The sequence below is a fragment of the Aedes aegypti genome, chromosome 2, assembly GCF_002204515.2.
Source record: "Aedes aegypti strain LVP_AGWG chromosome 2, AaegL5.0 Primary Assembly, whole genome shotgun sequence".
Classification (NCBI taxonomy): Eukaryota; Metazoa; Arthropoda; class Insecta; order Diptera; family Culicidae; genus Aedes; species Aedes aegypti.
The window spans coordinates 299,962,462-299,986,177 of NC_035108.1; the positions used below are offsets into that span (position 1 = coordinate 299,962,462).

A 23,716-nucleotide genomic window follows, 5' to 3' on the forward strand; every position below is an offset into this window, starting at 1 on the left:
GCAAATAAAAAAGCTGTGTTTTTATTTTTTCGATTTGCCTATTTAAAAAGAGAAAACTGTTTTTTTTTCAGTTTTGACTTTTGTACCATTTTTACTTGGGCTATAAACTCGATCTGGGATCTGCTAAAAATTACAAGCACATTAACGTAAAAATTAACGTTGAGTCGTTGACGTTAAATTAACGTCAAGCGTTAACGTTAACGTTGATCAACGGCCCCAAAAAATCAACGGAAAATTTGTTGATCGTTACATTTAACGTTAACGAATCAACGAAACGACGTTAGTCGTTGATTAACGTTAACAACATTGATCTTTACTGTACGGCAAATCCTCCAAAAATGTCGTGAATATCATGTCCCAACGCATCACCTTTTCATCGATTTCACGACGATAGTATCGACCGCGTAGAGCTATGGAAAATTATGAACGAGATCAGCTTTCCCAGGAAGCTCACGAGACTGTTAAGAGCAACGATGGAAGGTGCGCAAATTTGTGTGAAGGTTTCAGGCGAACATTCCAGTTCGTTTGGATCTTGCCGGGGACTACGACAAGGCAATGGACTATCGTGCCTGTTGTTCAATATTGCGCTAGAAGCTGTTATGCGGAGAGCCGGGCTTAACAAACGCTGGACGATTTTTACGAGATCCAATCAATTTGTTTGCTTCTTGGATGATATGGACATTGTCGGCCGAACATTTGAAAAGGTACACCCGCCTGAAACGCGAAGAAGCAAAAATGGGACGTGGTGAATGTGTCCAAGACAAAGTACATGCTAGTTGGTGGAGCCGATCCCGACAAGGCTCGTCTAGGTAGCAATGTTACGATAGACGGGGATACGTTCGAGGTGGTCGACGAGTTCGTCTACGATCCTTGCTGACGGCAATAAAGTTAGCCGTGTAATACGGAGGCGCATCATCAGTGGAAGTCGGGCCTACTATGGCCTCCACAAGAAGCAGCGGTCAAAAAAGATTCACACCCGCACCAAATGTATCATGTACAAAACGCTCATAAGGCCGGTAGTCCTCTCGGTCATGACACGTGGAGGAGTACTTGCAAGCACTTGCAGTCTTCGATCGTCGGGTGCTTAGGACGATCTTTGGCGGTGTGCAGGAAAACGGTGTGTGGTGACGAAGGATGAACCACGAACTCGCCCAACTCTACGGCGAACCCAGTATCCAGAAGGTGGCCAAAACTGGAAGGATACGATGGGCAGGGCATGTTGCAAGAATGCCGGACAGCAACCCTGCAAATATGGTGTTCGCGTCAAATCCGGTTGGTACAAGAAGGCATGGAGCGCAGCGAGCTAGGTGGGCGGATCAAGTGCGTACCGATTTGGCGAGCGTAGGGCAGAACCGAGGATGGAGAGATGCGGCCACGAATCGAGTATTGTGGCGTGAAATTGTTAATTCAGTGTTATCTGTTCAGATGTTAACTAAATAAATGAATGAATGACCCTGGGCTAGTTCATCTCGGGATAACGCCTTTACTTCCATTTCTAAGGTAGTCGTCAGTCTAACCAACATGCTCTGTACTGTACTAATAAATGGTTGGTCATCTGGTGCAATAGATACTTTTTTTATTTATTGAAAGACCAACAAATAGTTATAACCCACGTAAATATTTCAAGCTTATTCTGTATTCTTGATATTCAATTATTCACTTCTCAAAACAATGACTTGATGAGTGTCTATTATAAAGAAATGAAACAAATTTGGGCAACTATTTTTGAGCCTATTCCTATTTTTGGCACTTTTGATTCACTTCGGCAGTGGGGTTTTTTGAAAGCTACTGAGCTAATATTTGGCCAAAATATGTATCTTACTGAAGTATTTCTGACTGCAAAGTTTAAGACAATTCGGCCGAGAAAAATCTCTCATGCCAAAGTGAATCATGAAAGTACCCAAATAGCTCTGCCCCATTACAGGCGTTTAAGTTTCATTTTGAAAATTTTCAAACTTTCTGTCTCCAAGAATTGCGTTATTTTTTTAGTGAATCTCATCAATATCTGACATTGTGTAGCACATAATGAATCACGATATAGATCATTTTTAAATAATGCTTGGTGATGATATGGTGAAATGATAATTTATGATTGGGTATTGGGCTAATTCACGTCCTATAATCCTCTACCGTAAATTAGCACACCACGCAATTGCAAATTTACATTTCCCAAAATCCTAACAAAGCTACAACAGGTTGGACGCATCTGCATTGGAATCTCCCCACCCTCCATGCACCTGACCGCGACACTAATGAGGACATAACTGCCCATAACTGCAAAACAGTCACATTCGACATTTTTGACAAAATGGAGTTAATACCATGGAGAGTCATCAAATGATAAATACTTTCGATCAACTTACTGAAATCTGTGAGATTGTTCTAGAAAATTCGAAAAAAATACCAAGTTATTTTGTCACATTGGTGGTTATAACCGCATAACAGTCACATTGAGATTATAAATGGGACTCGTAATGTGATAGCCATAAAATTTCTATCAGAATTATTTTCTGACAATTCACCTAGTATGCGATATGAGTTGTGCAAAATATCAGCCTCAAATAGGCACTTTTGAGTTCCTGGTAATTTTTAGAAATTTAAGTTTCTTCCCATACTGCCATAAAATGCAAACTTGGTATTCCATTTACTCAATGCCTACTTTTGTCGAATGTTACAAATATGCAGTTATGGGCAGATAATGTGATCGATTTTCCGGTTCACTTACCGTTACCGTCAACGCACTCGTCCCCAACTGGTATCGACATTTAATTAGTACTTGTATAGGGCGTAATTAATTGTGCCGATATCGTAATCGATTGACGAAAGAAGAAACATCCCTCTCGTGAGGCTACGTGACATTTGATCATCCACGTGAAATGGTTTGGGTTCGTTTCCGGCGGCGTTCGACAGGTTGCATGTTCCACGGCTACCCGAGTAGAAGAATGTGACAAACGAATACCCTATCATAATATTCAAATGAAATATGTACTATAAGTTGAGTTTTTGAAGCACCATTTTTGCAAGTATAAAGAAAAAATATCCAATTTTGTTTTGCAATCTACTACAAATGACACGCAGGCTTCGTCCTTTGGCGGAGAGGCTTGTATCATCCGCAAACAAAGATTATTGACTTTCCTGAGGTAATTCAGGTAAGTCAGATGAGAAAATATTGGATAATATTGGACCCAAAATGCTGATTTGAGGAATACCATATCTTACAGGAAGTAATTCAGACTTGGGGATCTTAAAAGCACAGCTTATGATTAGTTAATTATGTTATGATAGTATAATAGGCTCTTCATAGTTATCCATATAAAAACAAGTCAAAAATAACTCGAGGTTTCATAACTAATTCTGGTGTGTATTAGTTATAGGTTGCTATTTCATTCTGATCGGGTAGGATTATACGTAAGGACTGGAGATTCCACGGATAAACAGTGAACGATCAAAATGAGCTCATCGCACGCCACTAACATATGTTTACCCTTACTTATGGGTGTTTCCGTCGGCAACATGTGGTTGAACTCGGCAACAGGAAAATTTGGGAGGGGATAGGCCCAGGCAGGTAGGTGATTGCTCTCGACGCCTCCATCAATTGATTAGGCAACTTTACTGTGGTTGGCAGATACACAGAAACTCGTTACGTTTTCGTTGGAATTGGTTTTCTCTGATAAGAGGGTATCGTGTTAACATTGTTTCAACACCCCAAAACTCGGGACTATAATTGGAATTTTCCAGGTCCAGGAAATCAACTGAAAACATTTCGAGGTTGATTTTCTTGTTATCAAGCTCTAAGTCTTCATTTCTTTATTATATGATTAAACAAATCTTGCATCTTCCTACATTTAGATCATTTCAACGGTATTTTATACCCAAGAACTTGTTCTTTTTATTTCTGGAAAAAAATATCTTTAAAAGTGTTAAAGTTACAAGTGTTAAAGTATCGAAGACACCAAATCGACAAAGTTGTTCGAAATAGCATTTTCTACTTATTTTGTGTAGACACCATCTTTTTATATTGGAAAGTTCAAAACAAATGAATTTTCTATCTCACTTTTAAATGAAAAAAATATTCTCCCGATTCTCCCAAAAATTCGTCAGAATGTACCATTCCCGCAGAAAAATACAAGTTTATCTATTAGGGTGCTTTTCCCATATAAATTTCCCAACAAACTTTTAACTTATGCAGTCTCAGTTTTCATCCAAATGAGCTAAAAATTTTGGGAGATCGTCAAGAATTTTTTTTTATAAAAGTGGTATAAAGCAAAACCGAATTTTTGAACTACCTTACTATTCGTGTATCTTTTGCATATACATATATAATGATACACCTATCTTTTACTATATTATATAACTATTTAACATTTTGCATGTATTGTAGCTCTTTTTTGTGCAGAATAGTTGTGATTTATAAGAAAACAAATTTTTGAAATAGGTATATAATTTTCTGGGGAACGGTTTTCAAAGGAATGGTTTTCTGGGGAATGTTATAGAATTGCTGAATACATAAAAAGAAGCGCATTTACTTACTGAAAAACTTTCTAGTAGACACCGAAACGCTAGGAAGCATAATTAAGGCGCTATTAATTAAGAGCGCTTAAACGACAAAAGCTCCCGTAGCTCCCTGCACAATTATTCAATTTAAGTCATGCTCCTTCAGCTTAACTGGTCTCAAGGGCTGTGACAGAGACAATAATCGTTGACCCATATATTCTTCTTCTTCTTGGCATTAACGTCCTCACAGGGACAGGGCCTGCTTCTCAGCTTAGCGTTCTTATGAGTACTTCCCCATTTATTAACTGGGAGATTTCTTTGCCAAAGTTGCCATTCATATATCGTGAGGCAGGTACGATTATACTCTATGCCAAGGGAAGTCAAGGAAATTTCCATTACGAAAAGATTATTTTTTTTTGTCTTTATTAGAGTGTTTTTTAACTGACGATAGTTCAACACTTTGTCGGATTTGAGAACACCAGAACGGTGCCTCTCGAGCCCAACCAAAGGGGTTTCGCCGAACCACAGCTTCCAAGGTTTGCCAGTATGTCAAGTCCTACGTCAAAACATTTTGTAATTTGTTATTCTAAGAATGCTACCAGTATAAATACTGTACACTGTCAATTTGTTATTTTAAAAAAAAATCCTTAAACCAAGGGCGGTTTGTGTAGCTGGTGGATTACGAAAAGATCCTGGACTGACCTGAAATAGAACCCATCCACCTTCAGCATGGCTTTCCTTTGTAGCCGCGGACTCTAACCTCTCGGCTAAGAAGGCCCCATAACACAATTCTGTAATTGTAAAAAATATTTCCCAGATTTGAAGCTTTTTGTAAGTTTTTATGAAAATTTTCACCAGTTGCATATATTTCTAGTACTGGAAGATTTAAAAAAATATAATTGTTAGACCATTGGCGGATATTTTTCATGGTACACTTTACATCCATACTACTCTTTACAAAAATATCTCAAAGCAGCTCAAATCGCCGTAACCTCCAATCATCCGATTTGAATTCATCATCACAACACAATTTCCGCTGCTCGTTTGCACAAACCATGTGCGCATCAAATGTGAAACATCTAGAAAGCCAAGATGTTCGGTCTTGAATGCTATACGAAAAGGATGGTTGATTCAATCTGGTCGGATATTATATTTACTCCTCGAATACGTACGTGCACAGCATGGGATGACACCACTAATCATGCTTTTAACACCATGTCAAACCGTAGACGAGAATTGAAAATACCAAGACGGCAATGGCGCGCTCCATATGTTAGCGTTTGGAACGATTAATCAGGGATTGGGCCACCACCAGGTTCAAAGGGAAATTCCACAAACATGTATTCACTTTCCGGACTCGTCCAACATGTTACCCCCATAAGGTTCCTCTATGTCGTAGAAGTAGCTGCTAGCACCTGGACCCGTATAGGCCTGAGTAAAAGCAAAAATACTAAAACCCTCACCTGAATGGTAAAGAGGACGAGCTGTTTAATTTTCTTACGGTTAATAACGTGCATATAGCAGTTATTACCGAAACGTATTTAAAACCTGGATCTAAACTCAAAAGAGATCCTAACTTTTTTGTTTATCGTAATGATCGACTTGATGGGGCATGTGGGGGAGTTGCAATCATCATTCATAGGCGTATAAAACATCAACTGTTCTCATCATTTGAAACTAAAGTTTTTGAAACTTTAGGTGTTTCTGTTGAAACACAGTATGGTAAGTATACTTTCATAGCTGCCTATTTGCCTTTTCAATGCTCTGGACAGCAAGTTGATTTGCTTCAAACTGACTTGCGTAAATTGACTCGCAATAAGTCAAAAAATTTTGTCATTGGTGACTTTAATGCCAAACATCGGTCATGGAATAATTCTCAAAGTAATTCCAACGGCAGAATTTTATTTGATGAGTGCTCTTCAGGATATTTCCCAATTCAATACCCTGATAGCCCTACATGTTTTTCCTCTTCTAGAAATCCATCTACGATTGATTTGGTCTTAACCGACTCTAGTCATCTTTGTAGCCAACTGATTACTCATGCTGATTTTGATTCTGATCATGTCCCTGTTACATTTCAAATATCCCAAGAAGCGATTCTCAATCTTATCAGCTCCACTTTCAATTATTTACGAGCCGACTGGAATATATATAAAACGTATGTTGACTCAAATCTTGATGTTAACATTTCTTTAGAAACTAAACTTGATATTGACAATGCTCTTGAAACTTTAACAAATTCCATTGTTGAAGCCCGGAGCATTGCAATTCCAAAATGTGAAGTAAAATTTGAATCCGTGATTATAGACGATGATCTTAAACTCTTGATCCGTCCTTAAAACGTGAGGAGAAGACAATTTCAACGCACTCGCGATCCTGCTATGAAAATTATATGGCAGGATTTGCAGAAAGAAATCAAGAAACGTTTTGCTCAATTAAGAAACAAAAATTTTGAAAATAAAATTTCTCAATTGGACCCTGGCTCTAAGCCCTTTTGGAAATTATCTAAAATCTTGAAAAAACCTCAGAAGCCAATACCGGCATTGAAAGAGGAAAACAAATTATTACTAACTAATTGCGAAAAAGCTCAAAAACTTGCTATGCAGTTTGAAAGTGCGCACAATTTTAATTTAGGACTTACTAGTCCAATTGAAAATGAAGTTACTCAGGAGTTCGAAAATATTCTCAATCAAGAGAACGTTTTCGAAAATGCCTGGAAGAAGTGAGAACTATTATTAAAAAATTCAAAAATATGAAAGCTCCTGGCGATGATGGAATTTTCTACATCCTCATCAAGAAACTTCCAGAAAGTAGCTTATCATTTTTAGTTGATATATTTAACAAATGTTTTCAATTAGCATATTTTCCTGACGAATGGAAAAATGCTAAGGTTGTTCCAATTTTAAAACCAGACGAAAATCCTGCAGAAGCTTCTAGCTATCGTCCAATCAGTTTGCTTTCCTCCATCAGTAAACTTTTTGAAAAGGTTATTTTGAACAGAATGATGGCCCACATCAACGAAAATTCAATTTTTGCCAATGAACAGTTCGGATTCCGCCATGGACATTCGACCACTCATCAACTCTTACGTGTAACAAATTTGATCCGTTCCAACAAATCTGAAGGCTATTCTACTGGTCTTGCTCTTCTAGACATAGAAAAAGCATTCGACAGTGTTTGGCATGAAGGTTTGATTGTAAAATTAAAAAACTTTAATTTTCCAACATACATTGTTAGAATAATTCAAAGTTATCTGTCAAATCGTACACTTCAGGTTAATTATCAGAACTCCAGATCTGAAAGACTTCCTGTAAGAGCTGGTGTTCCCCAAGGCAGCATTTTGGGACCAATATTATACAATATTTTCACATCTGACTTACCTGAGTTACCTCAGGGATGTCAAAAATCTTTGTTTGCGGATGACACAGGCCTCTCCGCCAAAGGACGAAGCCTGCGTGTCATCTGTAGTCGATTGCAAAAAAGTTTGGATATTTTTTCTTCATACTTGCAAAAATGGAAGATTTCTCCTAATGCTTCCAAAACTCAACTAATAATATTCCCACATAAACCAAAAGCTCTTTATTTGAAACCTTCAAGTAGACATGTTGTCACGATGAGAGGGATTCCAATAAATTGGTCAGATGAAGTTAAGTATCTAGGGCTCATGCTAGATAAGAATTTAACTTTCAAAAATCACATTGAGGGCATTCAAGCCAAATGTAATAAATATGTAAAATGTCTCTATCCCCTTATTAATAGAAAATCAAAACTTTGTCTTAAGAATAAGCTTTTGATATTCAAACAAATTTTCAGGCCAGCCATGTTGTATGCTGTACCAATATGGACTAGCTGTTGTAATACCAGGAAGAAAGCTCTGCAGAGAATTCAAAATAAAATTTTGAAAATGATTATGAGGCTTCCTCCCTGGTATAGTACCAATGAGTTACATAGAATATCCAATGTTGAAACATTGGAACAAATGTCAAATAAAATAATAAATAATTTCAGGCAAAAATCGTTACAATCTTCTATTGCCATAAATTCTAAATTCTAGAAATGTAGAGATCAAACCAATAGTTCACAAAAATGCGTTTCCATATGCTTGGCACAGATATTTATATACAAATTAGCCCAGGGACCCGAAAATGATCATTTATAGGATCAATCCAATGCAGGAAACATGGTTATCCAATTTAATCGTAATCCTAAAATTCTTTGATATAGTGGCCACATTATACCCGATTCCAGAAACTATCTGTGACTTGAAATTTGACTACCTACAGGAGCACAAAAGCACAGCACCCTTCTTACCCGACCTTACCCAGTGACCTACCAGAATAATCTGGCCACAGGAAAATACCCGAGATCCCTTAGCCGCTTTTAGAAACTAGATATGTGTACGAGTTTACTGACAAAACATAATTCAAATCCGTTAAGTATTCGCTGAGTGATGAGAGTTTCAGTATTTTTTTCACTTGGGCCTATAAATAGAATTATAAGTAGTAGACTGGCCCAGCTCAGTATGGGAGAAAAATGAGCTGGCGCAATTGAATTGAAGTTAATATGGGATTTTCAGCTCAAACATATGAGCAACAGCACATCATCTACTGTTTGATTCAGGATGAATGATGATCGCGTTCAATTGGACCCAGAATGTTAAAAACACTACTTGATGTAATAGCGATGAATATTGTAGAAGATTGTACCATGATCAAAATTAATAAAGTTGGTGTTTTAACCATCTGAAGTATATCATGCAATACTGCTTGTATTTCTTCAATATAGCTTGGAGGTAGCCACTAAGCGCATCATAGCCACCTATGACGCTGGGCGAGCTGAGGCACATGTCGCATGCATATAAGTGACTGTACGGGAGTGCTGATCCAATCCTAACTTTCAACAACTGAAAGAGTGATGAAAATGAGACTAAATCCAGATACAACCTTCTGTAATTATGTTCATTAGGGTATCAACTAGTGTATTTGTCATTCTGGGCTTATTTGAACGCGAACAATTAGTATACGGAACGAAACAGTGACATAGGATCAATTTTCAATATATTTGAGACGAATATCCCATACAAACTTCAAATCGAATGCGCCAGCTGGTGAAGCAACCAATTGAGTTGAAATTTTGAGAGAGTGTTTTTCTTACTCTAAGGCTCATATCTAGGGAGTGCCCCGTTGAGTTTTACAAGTTTTTTGTTTAAGGGCCAGTCTAATAAGTAGCTAATGCTTCTACTGGCCTATACGGGTTACGCACTAGCCACGAACATAACCAACAGGCTGACTAACAGTCTTCCCATAAGATGATGATGATTCACCCTCTAACCGGAACCACGAACAACACTTCCACTTGCCATAGGTTTCATTTAGGCTGAAAGGTGCATCAAACTGGTTTTGTATTTTTGGACGTATCCCAAGCATGTTAAAAATCATAACTAAGCATAAAATTTAAATTGCAATTCCATGGTTACTATTATGGTCTCTTCAAAGTGCTTCCAATAGTTGTTTAATATTTCCATAATTCGATGGTCCCATGGATGTTGACTCAAGGGTCTCTTGAATGTTTTGCTCTTTGTCAATGTTGGAGGAATTGAGAATAAAAATGTGACATCCATTAAAATTAGTCTTTTGGCGTCATACAAAAAATCTTACCATTAGAGAAAACAAGGAGGCTGTCTAAAAACTCCCAAAATTGTTTTACGTATTGATTGGATGGCCTCTTTGTATGTGGGAAAATTATGGAAAACAAAGCTAAGCTTTCTTGTTTTTTTTTTTATTTTGCTTCAATTCTTAAAATGTTCCCAGTAAACACAAAATGTTCCTAAATTGAAGGCGATATACGTCCATGTGCCACACGGTGCGCTGGAACACACATATTATCGAACTTGCATGAACCTCCGATTTTTCTTCATTATAAGTTAGCCTTGACAGTCAAAAAAAGCTTGCGACGTATTAAAAAATGTTTCATCGGCAAAAAATTGAAAAATGTCGATTTTTGTATTTTTGCCCTTTCCCCATATATGGGTTCATAGGAGAATATAAGAGTTACACTAATATTGATGAATTTCAACGGTTTGATGACCAATTTAACAAATCTTGATCACGAATGAATTATCAGATGTTTAAAATTGAACATAATTTTCTACGTACACTCACACAATATGACCAGCCCATGGCAGTACACCACATTTTATACAAACAAAATTTACTTTTCATTTCTGAATAGCTAGCTACTTATACTTTCTGGTAAAACTTTCCAACTTGGACAAAAACACTGACTTCCAACTGAGTATTCCATAAGCACTTTCAAAATCATTCAGCATAAATAATATTAAAGATTTATTTTCTAAAATAATGACCTATAATTTGGTTGATTTAGGAGAGCTTTAATTTGCTATGTTTTACGCGAAAAAAAGAATGGTTCTAAAGAAGAAGCTTGACAGGAGCAACAAGATGATTTAATCATTAATTGCGCTGAGAATCAAAAGTTACGGCGAACACGACGTTCTCTGCAGTGGTTACAAATTATGATAGTTTTTTTTCTATTAGGTGTCTACATTGTTTTTATATCAATTAACAATTGTTCATAACAGCTGAATCGAATCAACATTTGTATATTGAGGTATGCGGCAGAGTTTTCCAATTAGGATTAGGAATCTCTAAAATGGATACACATAGACTACACACGGCAGTTGCTAATACGCAAAAGTCTTGAAAGATGGTTCACTTTAACATAATTAACAGTGGACGGCCTAATCTGAATATGGTTTCAAGCTCGTCATGATACAAGTTTTGCGCATTTAATAATCTATTCATATATTTCGCATTACACACATTTTATGTTTGGTTTGGAGTGCCCACTTTTTGATGGTGTATTCACCGCAATCATTTGTCCAAAAATGAAGAAAAAATGAAGCGATGATAGCAAATCGCTCCGACATAATCCCGAACTTTTGTTTACGACTTCACACTTATGGATGGCACAGTTTGTAAAACAGACACAACAACTTCAATAACTACAGTCAACTCTCCCTGACTCTATATTTCTTATCTCGATATTGTTTGAAAACCGTAGTGGAAGATGGAATTTATGGCTACCTCGATGGTCCCTTGTACTGCACTGGTTTTACGTTCTGTAACTCGATATACTTTTCAATATAGAATTATGAAGAGTTGACTGTAACATAAAAATATAAATTTAAGTATTTGGGTTTAGGTAAGTGAATAACGCTACACAAATAATATGAGTTTCTATAAAATGCTCTTAACCAACGGCTGCAAAATTTCAATAGCAATTTCCAAATATTGTATTATACAGTAATATGTAATAAGAAAGCTAAACACCAAAATATTGTTCACTGAAAACAACAAATTAGCTGAAATTTACCTAGCTGATATTTTTAGTAAACCAAATTGCTGGTTTTCAGTGCAGAACGCTGAAAAACCAGCATTTTTCTACTGAAACTCAGCAATTTGATTTGCTGGAAATATTAGCTCATCAAATTTCAGCAAAATATTGCTGATTCCAGCGAAACTATCTACTATTTTAAGAATGCCTCAAGTTCAATTACGTTTTCCAACAATACCATTTATTAAGTAGAATTAGGAACATTGATTACATTGATGAGTTATGTTATGTTAATAAAAGAAGTTGTTATAAAACGGCATATCACTATGGGCTGGTCATATTGTGTGATTGCAGGTAGAAATTCGATATGTCTGATAAAAGTACTCTCCTAAGAACCCGTATATGAGGAAAGGGCAAAAAATACAAAAACATACTTTTTTCAAATTTTTGCCGATGAAAGATTTTTTAATATGTCGCAAGCTTTTTTTGACTACCAAGGCCAACTTATAGTGAAAAAAGATCGGAGGTTCATGCATGTTCGATAATATGTATGTTCCAGCACACCGTGTGCCATAAAACTGCACACAAAATGTACGTATATCACTCATACGTATACTCATATACAATCGCTTGTTTTTGGGTTGGTGTAAAAGAACAAAACATTTGTGAAACCCTGGTAAATATGATTCTGCTAGTGAAATTCCATTTTGAATTGTAAATGATGGTGTGACAGAGCAAAATATTGAACAAATATATCACTTCGTTGAAAAATTACAAGTGCTGTTCAAAAAGCTAAAAGAAATGCAAAGTTAACGAAGCCGATAACTCAAAATTTTTAAACAAAAAAAATCATGTTTGCAATCCCACAAAAACTGCAGTTTTATTCGATCCATGCAAAACAATAATTGCAATTTTGCAAATGAGTTTCGAGCACACCCCTTGTAGTAGTTTATCTTCTTGATACGTATAAGTTTTGGTAAGAAGATCCACCACCAGAAGCTCCAAGATGATGAGGAGATCGATTTGGAAAAATAACTTAATCGGCATCTGAAGCTGGCTTATATTCATGAAATGAGGTCTTCCCGAGATTAATTTCATATTTTAGATAGTTAAATAATAAGCGATTAAAAATAGGTGGAGTAGCGAAACCCTATCTTCTAGAAAAGCATCTAATTCTTGTAACCAAAATGTTTGACGCAATGAAACCTTGTCCGGTATTGGGTGCTGTCGGGTACTGGGGGATCTCCCCCTACCGTCGTTGGGATTAAGAATGGGTGCATAATGCATATCAAGCGTGTGCTAGAATAAGGGCGTCTTCATCGATCCACTCTTCTGTTAATGAAGGAAAAAGGACACAAGTTTGTCAGCATTTTTGCACCTCAGGAAGCAAGATTGCATCGCTGCCTAACTTCCTGAAGTGAAAAAATGCTAACAAACCCGCATCTTGTTACCTTTATTGACAAAAGAGATAATCTATTAAGAGAAATCGATCATGCGACTTACGCTCTTATTCTAGCACACGCTTGATATGCCCAATGGTCTAATTCACCGGTGTACTAAATTCACTCAGTCTGAAAATTGTGACACTTGAGCGGGGCACGCTCCCGTATGATCCCCACGTGATCTGGACCCGCTCTAGTGTCAAAATTCTTCGACCAAGTCAGTTTAGTACACCAGTGGATAAGACCATGGGCATTGCCCATAGACCAATCCAATTGCCTGCGTAGTAATGCATTGTAGACAAAATTTTCTTTGTTTGCTGCGAGAACTGTCACAACACGCCTTTTGTTTGCTGTGAGAATGCGAACATAAACATAATTGCTGCTGAGCATTCACTTCCTTGTTGGACTGAAGTTGACTGAAAGCTCAAATGACGTCAATCAAACATAGATACGTTTTCATTCTGAGGAAATCGACTTGTGTGAGATTGATCGTGCGTTGGTTTTCGTGGCAGTTAGCTTGTTGACCTCTATATCGATAGAAAAGTTGTCTTGAAATAATTGTTTTGCAATTCGATTGCATATCGGCCTACTTTTTATCAAGGGAATGACTAACATTACGACCTACTTTTCCTTCCGATGCAAACAGTGCTGAAAAATGTTACTTTTCAGCACTGATAACAGTATCGAAAAGTAGCACTTTTTAGTACTAATTTAGGAGTTACCGAATCATCGTCGGATCACCTCCACACGTCATTTATTGAATTGCTTTGATTTTCTCAATGATTTAAGTTCTGATTCTACATCCATTTGACTAACAGACTAATTAAATCGGATTCGGATCCTAGAATCAGAAGCTGATTAGCCGTGAGGGATTCTGAGTCTTGCAGATGTAGAGTAGGCCGTATAATGTGTGAGTTCACTATAAAAAACGTAAGCGTTATGGTACGGCTCGTGTATACTTTTGTGTAGGCAATTTAGCACATAAATAGCTTGCAATATGGTAGAAAATTGTAAGCGGGGCGTCTTACCTGGTCTATTTTTGAAAGTAGAATCAGTATCTCGATATCGAGTTAGAGAACCCCAGTAAAATATAGTTCTCATGGCTACCTCGATGGTCCCTTGGATCAAAGTTGCATTGGATTTGTGTTCTATAACTCAATACTTACCTAACTCGATGGTCCGTTTAATATCAAATTATGGAGGATTGACCGTAATTATGGGAATATGTTCTCGGGTAATGTATATTATCTAACTACTGGAGTTATGTCGCAACTGGAACAGAACCTGCTTCTCAGCTTAATGAGCACTTCCACAGTTAATAACTGAGAGCTTGCTTTGATTTGATTGACCATTTTTGAAAGTATATGTCATTTAGCAGGTACGAAGATACTCTAAGACACCGTGCATTTTTATGTAACATAATAACAAAAAAAAACAGCATTTCTCTAAGGACCGATGATTACCAAGACCTTCCTTTTTCATATGCTGCCAAAAATAAAATAATCCATTGTGAGTAAAGTGCATTTTTTTATTTGTTGTTCATAATATAATTTTATGTGCCCGTAAATTAATAAATTTAGTTGAGGTGAACTGTTGCCCTTTTTTTTTGCTTTCATCCTGTGTTGAAATTTGTATTGCTTTCACAACTACTTATGTATGTCAAAATACACTTCTCTCTCTTGAATTTAGGCTTTTGGCACCTCCATTAGTCGATGTTCCATGACTCGATATCGACTCATGGAACCATACTTAAAACAAAATTTCATGGTTACTATGAAGGTCCCCTCAAACGGCTTTCCAAGGCATTTGTTTACACGACATTATATGTCCATGAGTGATAACAGACTGAATGACGCCAAGCAAAATTCAAGATACAAAGGGTTGCTTTGTGAAAATTTAAGAAATACACATGCAAACGAATGTGTATTACACGAAAACATCTCCTCATCTCTTTTATAGCACGTTGATCAATGTTTACCTTCACACAAGAGACCTGCTGTTCAAAATCAACAACTTTTCATTGCACAGCCTAGTACTCGAGACAGTAGAGCTAATCCAAAGTAAGATCTCTTCAGATAATGGTAATTGGTGTATTAAATGAAGTCAAGAGTTCAATCCCTTTAATCGAATAAGCTGATTTTATATCGTATATCTTTATGGATTGGTTTAGGGACAAAAGATCGTACGGACAAAAAGTCGAAAGACAAGAGGCCTAAAGAACAAAACGTTTGCAATCTCGGAAGTTTTTCCATTATTTTAAGAAGATTTTCGACCTTTTGTTGCTTCTATATTCTTCTTCGACCTTAAGTTCTCTCGACATTTCGTCATTTAACTTATGTCCTTTCGACCTTCTGTCATTCTTCTTTCTAACGTTATTAACTGCACCAATGCTCTATGTCCATGGAAGCCGAAAAAAATCCTTCAGCGGAAAAATACTCGAACGGCGGGATTCGAACCCATGACCCTTAGCTTGGACTTGTGGAATCGCCTATTTGTACCCCATTCCCCATAAATTCCGGAATAATTACGGAACATTTCTTTGGTTTGATATGGAAAAAAGCACAAACAGAATTGCTGACGAATGTACACTTCCTTGTTGAATTGGCGTTAGAAAAAGAGCAAATGAATTAAAAAAAACATCTATGAAGGGTGTCCCAGTTAAGGCACGACTTTGATAACGAGGATCATTTTTTTTTCAAACAAATGTACATATATTATATATTATATACTATATTTTTGTATTTCTTCTTGGCCTGTGTTGATTTTGTTTTCATTGATTTTTTCATTTTAGAATATCAATTTTATTAATTAATTATTTTAATTTTATCAAATAATTATTTTGATTTAATCAATCAAGCCAGACCATACTTTTCAATTTAAGATTATCCATAATTTTTTTGTTGCATTTGGCTTTGCTAGGAAACATTTGACAAAATGGTAAAATTAAGAAAAATCACTAGTTTCCTTTCCACATTATATAATGTAAGGTATTAAGGTATTTTCAATAATAATAAAAATAATTCATTTTAGATTTATTATATCTATTTTTTTGGATATGCAACAAAACTTTTATAAATCAACCACAGCTGAAACCAGATTGTAAGTATGTTTTTAAATTTAATATAAAGTTTATAATTTCCATAAAAATAAGTGATAATCTAATTATTTATCGTATCGGCAATGATGATTTTTTTTTCAAAATTTTATTTTACTACTTATCATTTACGAGATTTATAAAAAATTTCTTTAAAAATGCTGAACAGATGTTTCAAAAACTTATGGAGAAATAAATGGATCAGCTATGTCCACAATAACCCTTTCAGCAGTATCCGGGAATTTAAACAGTTCACTTTAAAAAAGCTTTAAATCATTTGGTATGCCTTCTTGCCTATGCAATGTAGAGTAATAATACTAATATAGTAATATTAGCATATGTTTAAATATTACTTGAGTTTTATCAAGAAACTCAAGAAAATGTTTTACGTAAACCTGCACAACATGAGCGTTTTCCTTTGAAAAAATGCTATATACCCCCCGAATAATTATTTTTGTTTTGCTTGCAAGTGAAACGGGGAAGAGTCATAGCTTTCTTGGGTCAAAATTTAGGACATGTCGATTTTTTTTATTCTGAAACTGTTCTACGCAACACACCGTGTATGCCCTAGGAAGAAGGAAAAAAAATCAACCCGGGAGAACCTCGACAGGTGGAATTCGAAACCACGACCTTCAGTTTGATTCCGCTGAACAGCTGCGCGTCTACCACCAGAGACGGGAGACTCACTCATGAATCGTTCAAAAGATTTAACTCTCAAAAATGAGTGAACGAGTCACGATTCTTTTCATAGGAGTTACGATTCACTAACACTGCGAATTTTCGGAACGGAGTTCAAAAAATTGCCAGGGATAAGATTTTTGAGCTGGATATATAATAATCAAGTGCACTATACATGTATATATAATTAAAGTTGCATCGTATATAAAAATTATATTAATCAGAAATATGTATTTTGTTTGTTTTTTGCAATGAGTCAGTGAATTGTTCAGAAGAGTCGATTGAGTTTTGTGAGTAAGCCGCCTACGATTTGCTCCCAAAATAGGACCAATTTGCCCATCTCTAATGTAAATCTCTAATAATTGAAATCCATTTCAGAGTTTAATTTGACTCATTCTCAACTTCAAACCGATTGTCAACCCAACGACGGTATATGGAACAAAAGACAAAATATTTAGATGAAACGGATCCTATTTCAAAGTATCTAGGGGAAATCAGGGTAAAACCGACACTGTGGGTAAGATCGACACCCTTTGATTTTCCATGTTTCGAGCAGATTTTCATACAGTTTCCACCACGCTCTATCTTAACTTGTGAAATGTTGTGTTTCGAATGACATTACAACTTACGCTACCAATAAACTGCCAAAATAAACAACAAAATCATATTGGATAACATAGAAGCAACAGCAGTTGCAATATTTGGCTGTTATTCTTTAACTATTTCGCATGTGAAATTTTTTAAATGTCATTATTTGTTCTGCGTCTACATCATAATTTACTATTATTACGTTGATACAACTTGAAGGAGAAATTATTTTTTGGTTTTACGACAGCTGAAAACGCTATTGAAAAATAAATGTCCACTCGGGGTAAGATCGACACTTTCATTTGAGGTAAAATCGACACCTTTCTTTGCTTCATAATCTAATTTCAGGGAATCTTTCTAATCGGAGGACTATCTCTGTAGTTTATGTGAGTCTTTATTTTTGAATTCCAGTGAAGTTCACGGACGGCGAACTTGTTAACATGTAAAATATGACACTATGTAAATTGTTACAAGCTATCATTAAGCATTAAAAAAATATTTTCATGTTATCACGTTTCAACTTATTTGATGAAGCATGAAGAAAAATTTCTCATTTAAAATTGAAGAATTAACAGAATTTTAAATATTTTCACATAAATTAATCTTATTATTTATTTACAAACAATGAGGTTCGGCAGTTTTTATTATCTAAAAATAATTACACTTTTCTGTTTTGTAAAAATAAAACAGTATTTATTTTCACAACCAATTATTCGCTACAACTTTATCTACGTAAACATTACATAAACATACATTGATTATATCCATGTGTATTCACCCCAACTTTATAATCTTAGCATGGAACATTTGAAATTTTCACATTTATTTAGTGGATCTTTGGCTTCTCCTCAATAATTTACGTAATATGTGTATGATCCTTCAGAGGAAGGGGTCATAAATGTCGAAAGTAATGTTTAAAGCATTGTTTCGAATATGAAATGTAATGGTGATGTTTACAACGCATAAATTTTACTCAAAGTGCATGTGTCGGTTTTACCCCAACAGGGTGTCGATCTTACCCGCACTCTCAATTGCCTCACCTAAAAATGATGCAATATCAATTTGATTTAAATCACTATAAAACCTTAATATATTATCCAGCAATTGCAAGGATTGATAGATTTTTAATCAATATGTGATTCTACAACAATTTTGGGTTCGTTTAACAAGCTAAAGTACATAAATTTTATCAATAAGCTTAGGGTGTCGGTTTTACCCCGAATTCCCCTACGTCAATTTTTCAATTGAAATAAATCTTTGTTATATTGTTCACAAGAATTCTGCTCAACTGCTCGCAAGTGGCTATGACAGAATCAATAATTAAAGTGAAGTGCGAGAAGACTGTAAAAGTTTATCCTGAAAATAACATCTGATTTCCTTTTCGTAATGGAAATTTCTTTAACTTCCCTGGGCATAGAGTATCATCGTACCTGCCACACGAATGCGAAAATGGCAACTTTGGCAAAGAAAGCTTTCAGTTAATAACTGTGGAAGTGCTCATAAGAACACTAAGCTGATAAGCAGGCTCTGTCCCAGTGGGAACATAATTCCAAGAACACAGTTTTGCGTAAATAACTTATCAAAATTTAAACCTATTCCGAGTTGTGAAATTCTTCTGAAAAATTCCACCAGTTTTATTAATTTATAACTTAAGCTCATTTTATTTAATATAAATCCGTTGGACTATCCATTAGCTGACGTTATTTAACGGTATTCAATACTATTCTTTGAAAATATATCTCAAAGCAACGCCAATCATCGCAACCTCCAATCATCCGATTTGAATCCATCATCACAACACAATTTTCTTCTGCTCGTTTGCACAAACCATGTGCACATCAAATATGAAAGATCTAGAAAATCAACACGTTCGGGCGTGGATGTAATGCGAAAGGATGCTTCGTTCAATCTGGTCAGATATTATATTTACTCCTCGAATACGTACGTGCACAGCATGGGATGACACCACTAATCATGCTTCTAACACCATGTCACACCGTAGACGAAAATTGAAAAGACCAAAGACGGAAATGGCGCGCTCCATATGTTAGCGCTCGGAACGATTAAACAGGGATGTGGCTCCAGGTGATAAAATTCCATAAACATGTATCCACTTACCGGCCCCGTCCAGCATGTTGCCACCATAAGGTTCCTCAGAGTCGTAGAAGTAACTGCTAGCACTTTGAGCACTAGCCACGAACATAACCAAAAGGCAGATTAACAGTCTTCCCATGAGATACTTATTCATTTTGATGCATTCACTTTCCAACCGGAACCACGAACAGCACTTCCACTTGCCGCAGGTTTTGTTAGCACACTTCCCAATTCCTTTTGACACTATTCACTACACCACTGTTTGCACTCCCAACTATATGTTTTCGGAACAAAAGCGGCGCCTCGCCGTTCGGGAAGTCTCTGCCAAAGATACAGTTGTTTGCTCGCCTTTTTAACCTTTTCACATGAGCGAGCGCAAAACCAATAAGTCCTTTCTCGGTGCACAAGACTCCACGTCCTGAGGTTGTCGACAAACGGAACCAGCAGCAAACGGATGCGGAAGTGTGCTCCTCGTCTCTCACGCGGTGTGAATGTTATCGCACACCACCCTCTCAACAGCTGGGAGTGCTACCCTCCAGTCCTCCCCGACTCGCTCCGCTATCGTCGTCACTGGACTGTAGATTCCTATCCGTCCTATCCCACTTATTGGTGTGGCAACCGCGAGCAACAATAACCGATAGTAAAATGATGAACTGATACCAGCCGCCATGCATTCTTATATGGGTTTTCCCTCCCGGCAACGCGATGCGATCTGGTGGACCAGATACTGGCGGCATGCTTCCAACTAGCGCCGTCGCGACGCCTCGCCGCCAGACGACGAATCGGATTTGGTCGGGTTTTGTTACACGGGGCCGACATCCATCCGACGAGGACGACAACGACGACGGCGTCACGCGGTGGAAAATCGTTCTCCACACACCGGATCGGAGTTTTTCTCGTCGTCTTCGGTTTTCTCATCCCCCGCATGGACCAACTGACCGACATTGGCGTAAATAAAGGGGAGGGGAGGGGCAGATGAACCTGGTTATCTCATAACTTCAATGTTGAATTCCACCGAAACAAGATGTGGCAGAATTCGTTTGATTCATATGTGTCTTATTGTTAATTAATAAATCAAAGCCTCTCTAAGTATTGAGTAAGTTTACAAATTTTAAAACAAGCATCAAGATTTTGAGATCAGTTACGTACCAGTAAAAGAGGCGGTAGTAACAGGTTGTGGAATTAAAAAAAATCACCAAAAATAACGGAAGCGTTTTTTATATCTGAATACTTCATTCGAAAGTTTTTCTATTCTGTTTCACGTAAAAATGTCCCTATAATAATAGATTACATTGATTACCCATAAGAATCACTTTTATAGGAACGTACCACTATTAGGCGGCATCCACAAATTACGTAATGCTCTAGGGGGAACGGGGAGTCGGCTCAAGCGTTACGGCTCATACAAAAATTAGAAATTTTCATACAGAAAGTGTTACGGAGGGGAGGGGAGAGTCTGTAAAAAAAATTCCAATTTTAGCGTTACGTAATAAATGGACGCTGCCTTACTGGTGAACAAGAGGCAAAAAAAATTAAGTTTTAAAATTATTTTCTATTCACTATTCCCTTACTAAAGGGTGTACGAAATCAAATTGCACCACTTTTAAATGGCTGTAACTTTTTACCCGTTGGGTATTTGCTACAGAAATTTTGGGTGTAATTTGTTCAATGGGTATTTGTTTACACCGTGTAAGTTTCACTAGCAGGTGTACAAGCGTTGTGAAGATGGAGTCGACATTTTGCGCACGTACCCCGAAAATTATCTGATCGATCCATCAGCAGAAAGCTGGGAATGATACAATCTAAGATGTATCGTGTTCTAAATAGATAAATAGACCTGTGCGCTGCCGCGCCACGCCGTCGGTCCATTTTACATCACACCTTTTCACATTCACGCCGATGAATAGCTCGGCTCGTAAAATTTGACAGATTTATAAAAAAATCTACAAAATAATTCTATATTGCTTAAAGAATTTCTAAAGGAATTCTTACAGAATTCCATAAAGAAATTTGATAAAGAATTTCCCTAGTACTTCTCTATGGACTTCAGGAATGTCTTTATCAACTTCATCAAACCTTTAAGAGATTCCTTCAGATATTATTTCATAATGCCTAATATAATAAATTACTCTAATAACACTGCGGAACACGTTTTTGTCTCAAGCACCAAAATACCACTATTTACTCAATTAAGGGTTGCTGAGTCCATTGCCGTTTTCATAAATATCATGGCACGTCTAGTTTTCGAGATATTGACTGCTGAAATTGCAAAATTTGAATGTTTCAGCCAACTTGTATGCAAGTTTACCAGCTTGTACCCCAATTTATTTGCTTAATTTGTCACAGAACTCAAACTTCATGTATAAAACAATTATTATCAACAAAGTTCATAATATTTTCGATGGTAAAATGTTATTTATTGGTGGCTGAGAAATATATTCTATTTTGCCATATAAGAGAAACGAAGAATTTTATATGAAGACTGCAAGCATGTTGAAAAAAATCGATTTAAACTAAATTCAATCGAGAAATTTCAACAAAATTGTATCTTAATTGAAAGTTCAAGTCCTATTTAGCATGTTTGGAAGATTATATCAAAAAAAGTTTGATAAATCGTACTTAAAATTTTATGTAAACATCAACAAAACCAGTGTTTTATGCAATTTTGGCGACCTGTAGCTAAAAATTTTGACGTGCTGGAACATTTCTGAGAACGGTATCAGATTCAGCAAACCAAAGTCCACTAGAGACAGTTAATTTGTTCCTTGAGACACGCAAAAATGTCATTTTTGTTACGCAGTGTAATGCTTAAAGAGATTCCTTTAGTAATAACTCTACGGGCCTCAAAGGTTCTACGATAAAAATCAATTGAATTTTTTTCAGGAGTTCCTCCAGGACACTACCCAGAAATCTTTATAGGATTTTATAAAAATTCCATTAGTAATTACTCCGAACTTCCTTCTAGAGTTCTGTCAGTGGTTTCCCTGGAATTTTTCAAAGGATTACATGGATTTCTTCAACAATCGTATGAGTAGGTAATCCGCTATTACTTTTGAAATTACTAGGAAAATTGTCAATCTAATCTAATAAATTCTCTACAGAAATTTTAACATCGACTTCTCCCGGAATACCACCAAAGATCGTCGACTTCCGTCAACTATTCATCCAAATTTTTTTCCAAGGAAAATCACTACTAGTTTTTGAATGGTGCTTATGGAAATTTCTATGATATTTCAATGATAATTTTTACTGGATGAATAAACTCAATCTTTGCTAGTAGGCCATTCACCAAACTCAGGCTTGTTTTTTCATCTGAAAATGTAACAATTTTTAGTTGTTTGACAATTCAAAAGTATCACATGTTAACCCAAAAATTAGTGTACTCAATTTTTTATGCTCACTGCGTTTCATCAGGGATTCGTTCAAAAACTATTGGAATTCCGTAACGATTTTCTTTAAGATATGCTTTTAGGATTCATCCCAGAACTCCTTCAGTAACTGGGGACGGATCTAGTGTAGTTGTTAGAACTCTCGCCTCTCATACCGAGGACCTGGGATCGAATCCCATTCCCGAGACAGTCACTTATGACGAATTCCTTCAAAGGTAAGTAAAGCCGTTCGTCCCGAGATGAACTAGCCCAGGGCTAAAAATCTCCTTCAGTAATAATCCCAAGATTTTTGTCTTGTATTTCTGAAGGAAATCCTCTAAAGTTTTCTACAGAAAATCTTCTAAGCAAGTCTTTATATATCGGTTCTATTTTTTTTAATTCTTTATTTTTTCATGATTACTTCGAGAATTTCTTCAAACATTCGTACAAAGATTTTTTGAAGAGTTGTCCCAAAAATCCAGCCAACATTTCAATAAATTCTTGTTACACGTTTTTTCGATGAATTATACACATATTTACGAGGTAATTTCTCCAAATATTTCTGCGAGTTCCTTTCTGGTGTTTTGGCATTTTTCCTGGCTCTT

At 36.4% G+C, this 23,716-nt stretch overlaps 1 protein-coding gene across 1 annotated transcript in view; it reads right to left on the minus strand.

Moving 5' to 3' along the window:
* The window catches only part of LOC110676679, a 118,641-nt gene extending 98,243 nt beyond the window's left edge, over nucleotides 1–20,398 (minus strand). The window contains exon 1 of the mRNA XM_021845501.1: nucleotides 19,768–20,398. Within this exon, the coding sequence (XP_021701193.1) occupies nucleotides 19,768–19,897 (130 nt within the window). The 5' untranslated portion in view covers nucleotides 19,898–20,398. The remainder of the gene's footprint in view (nucleotides 1–19,767) is intronic.
* Between the last annotated feature and the right edge of the window lie 3,318 nt (nucleotides 20,399–23,716).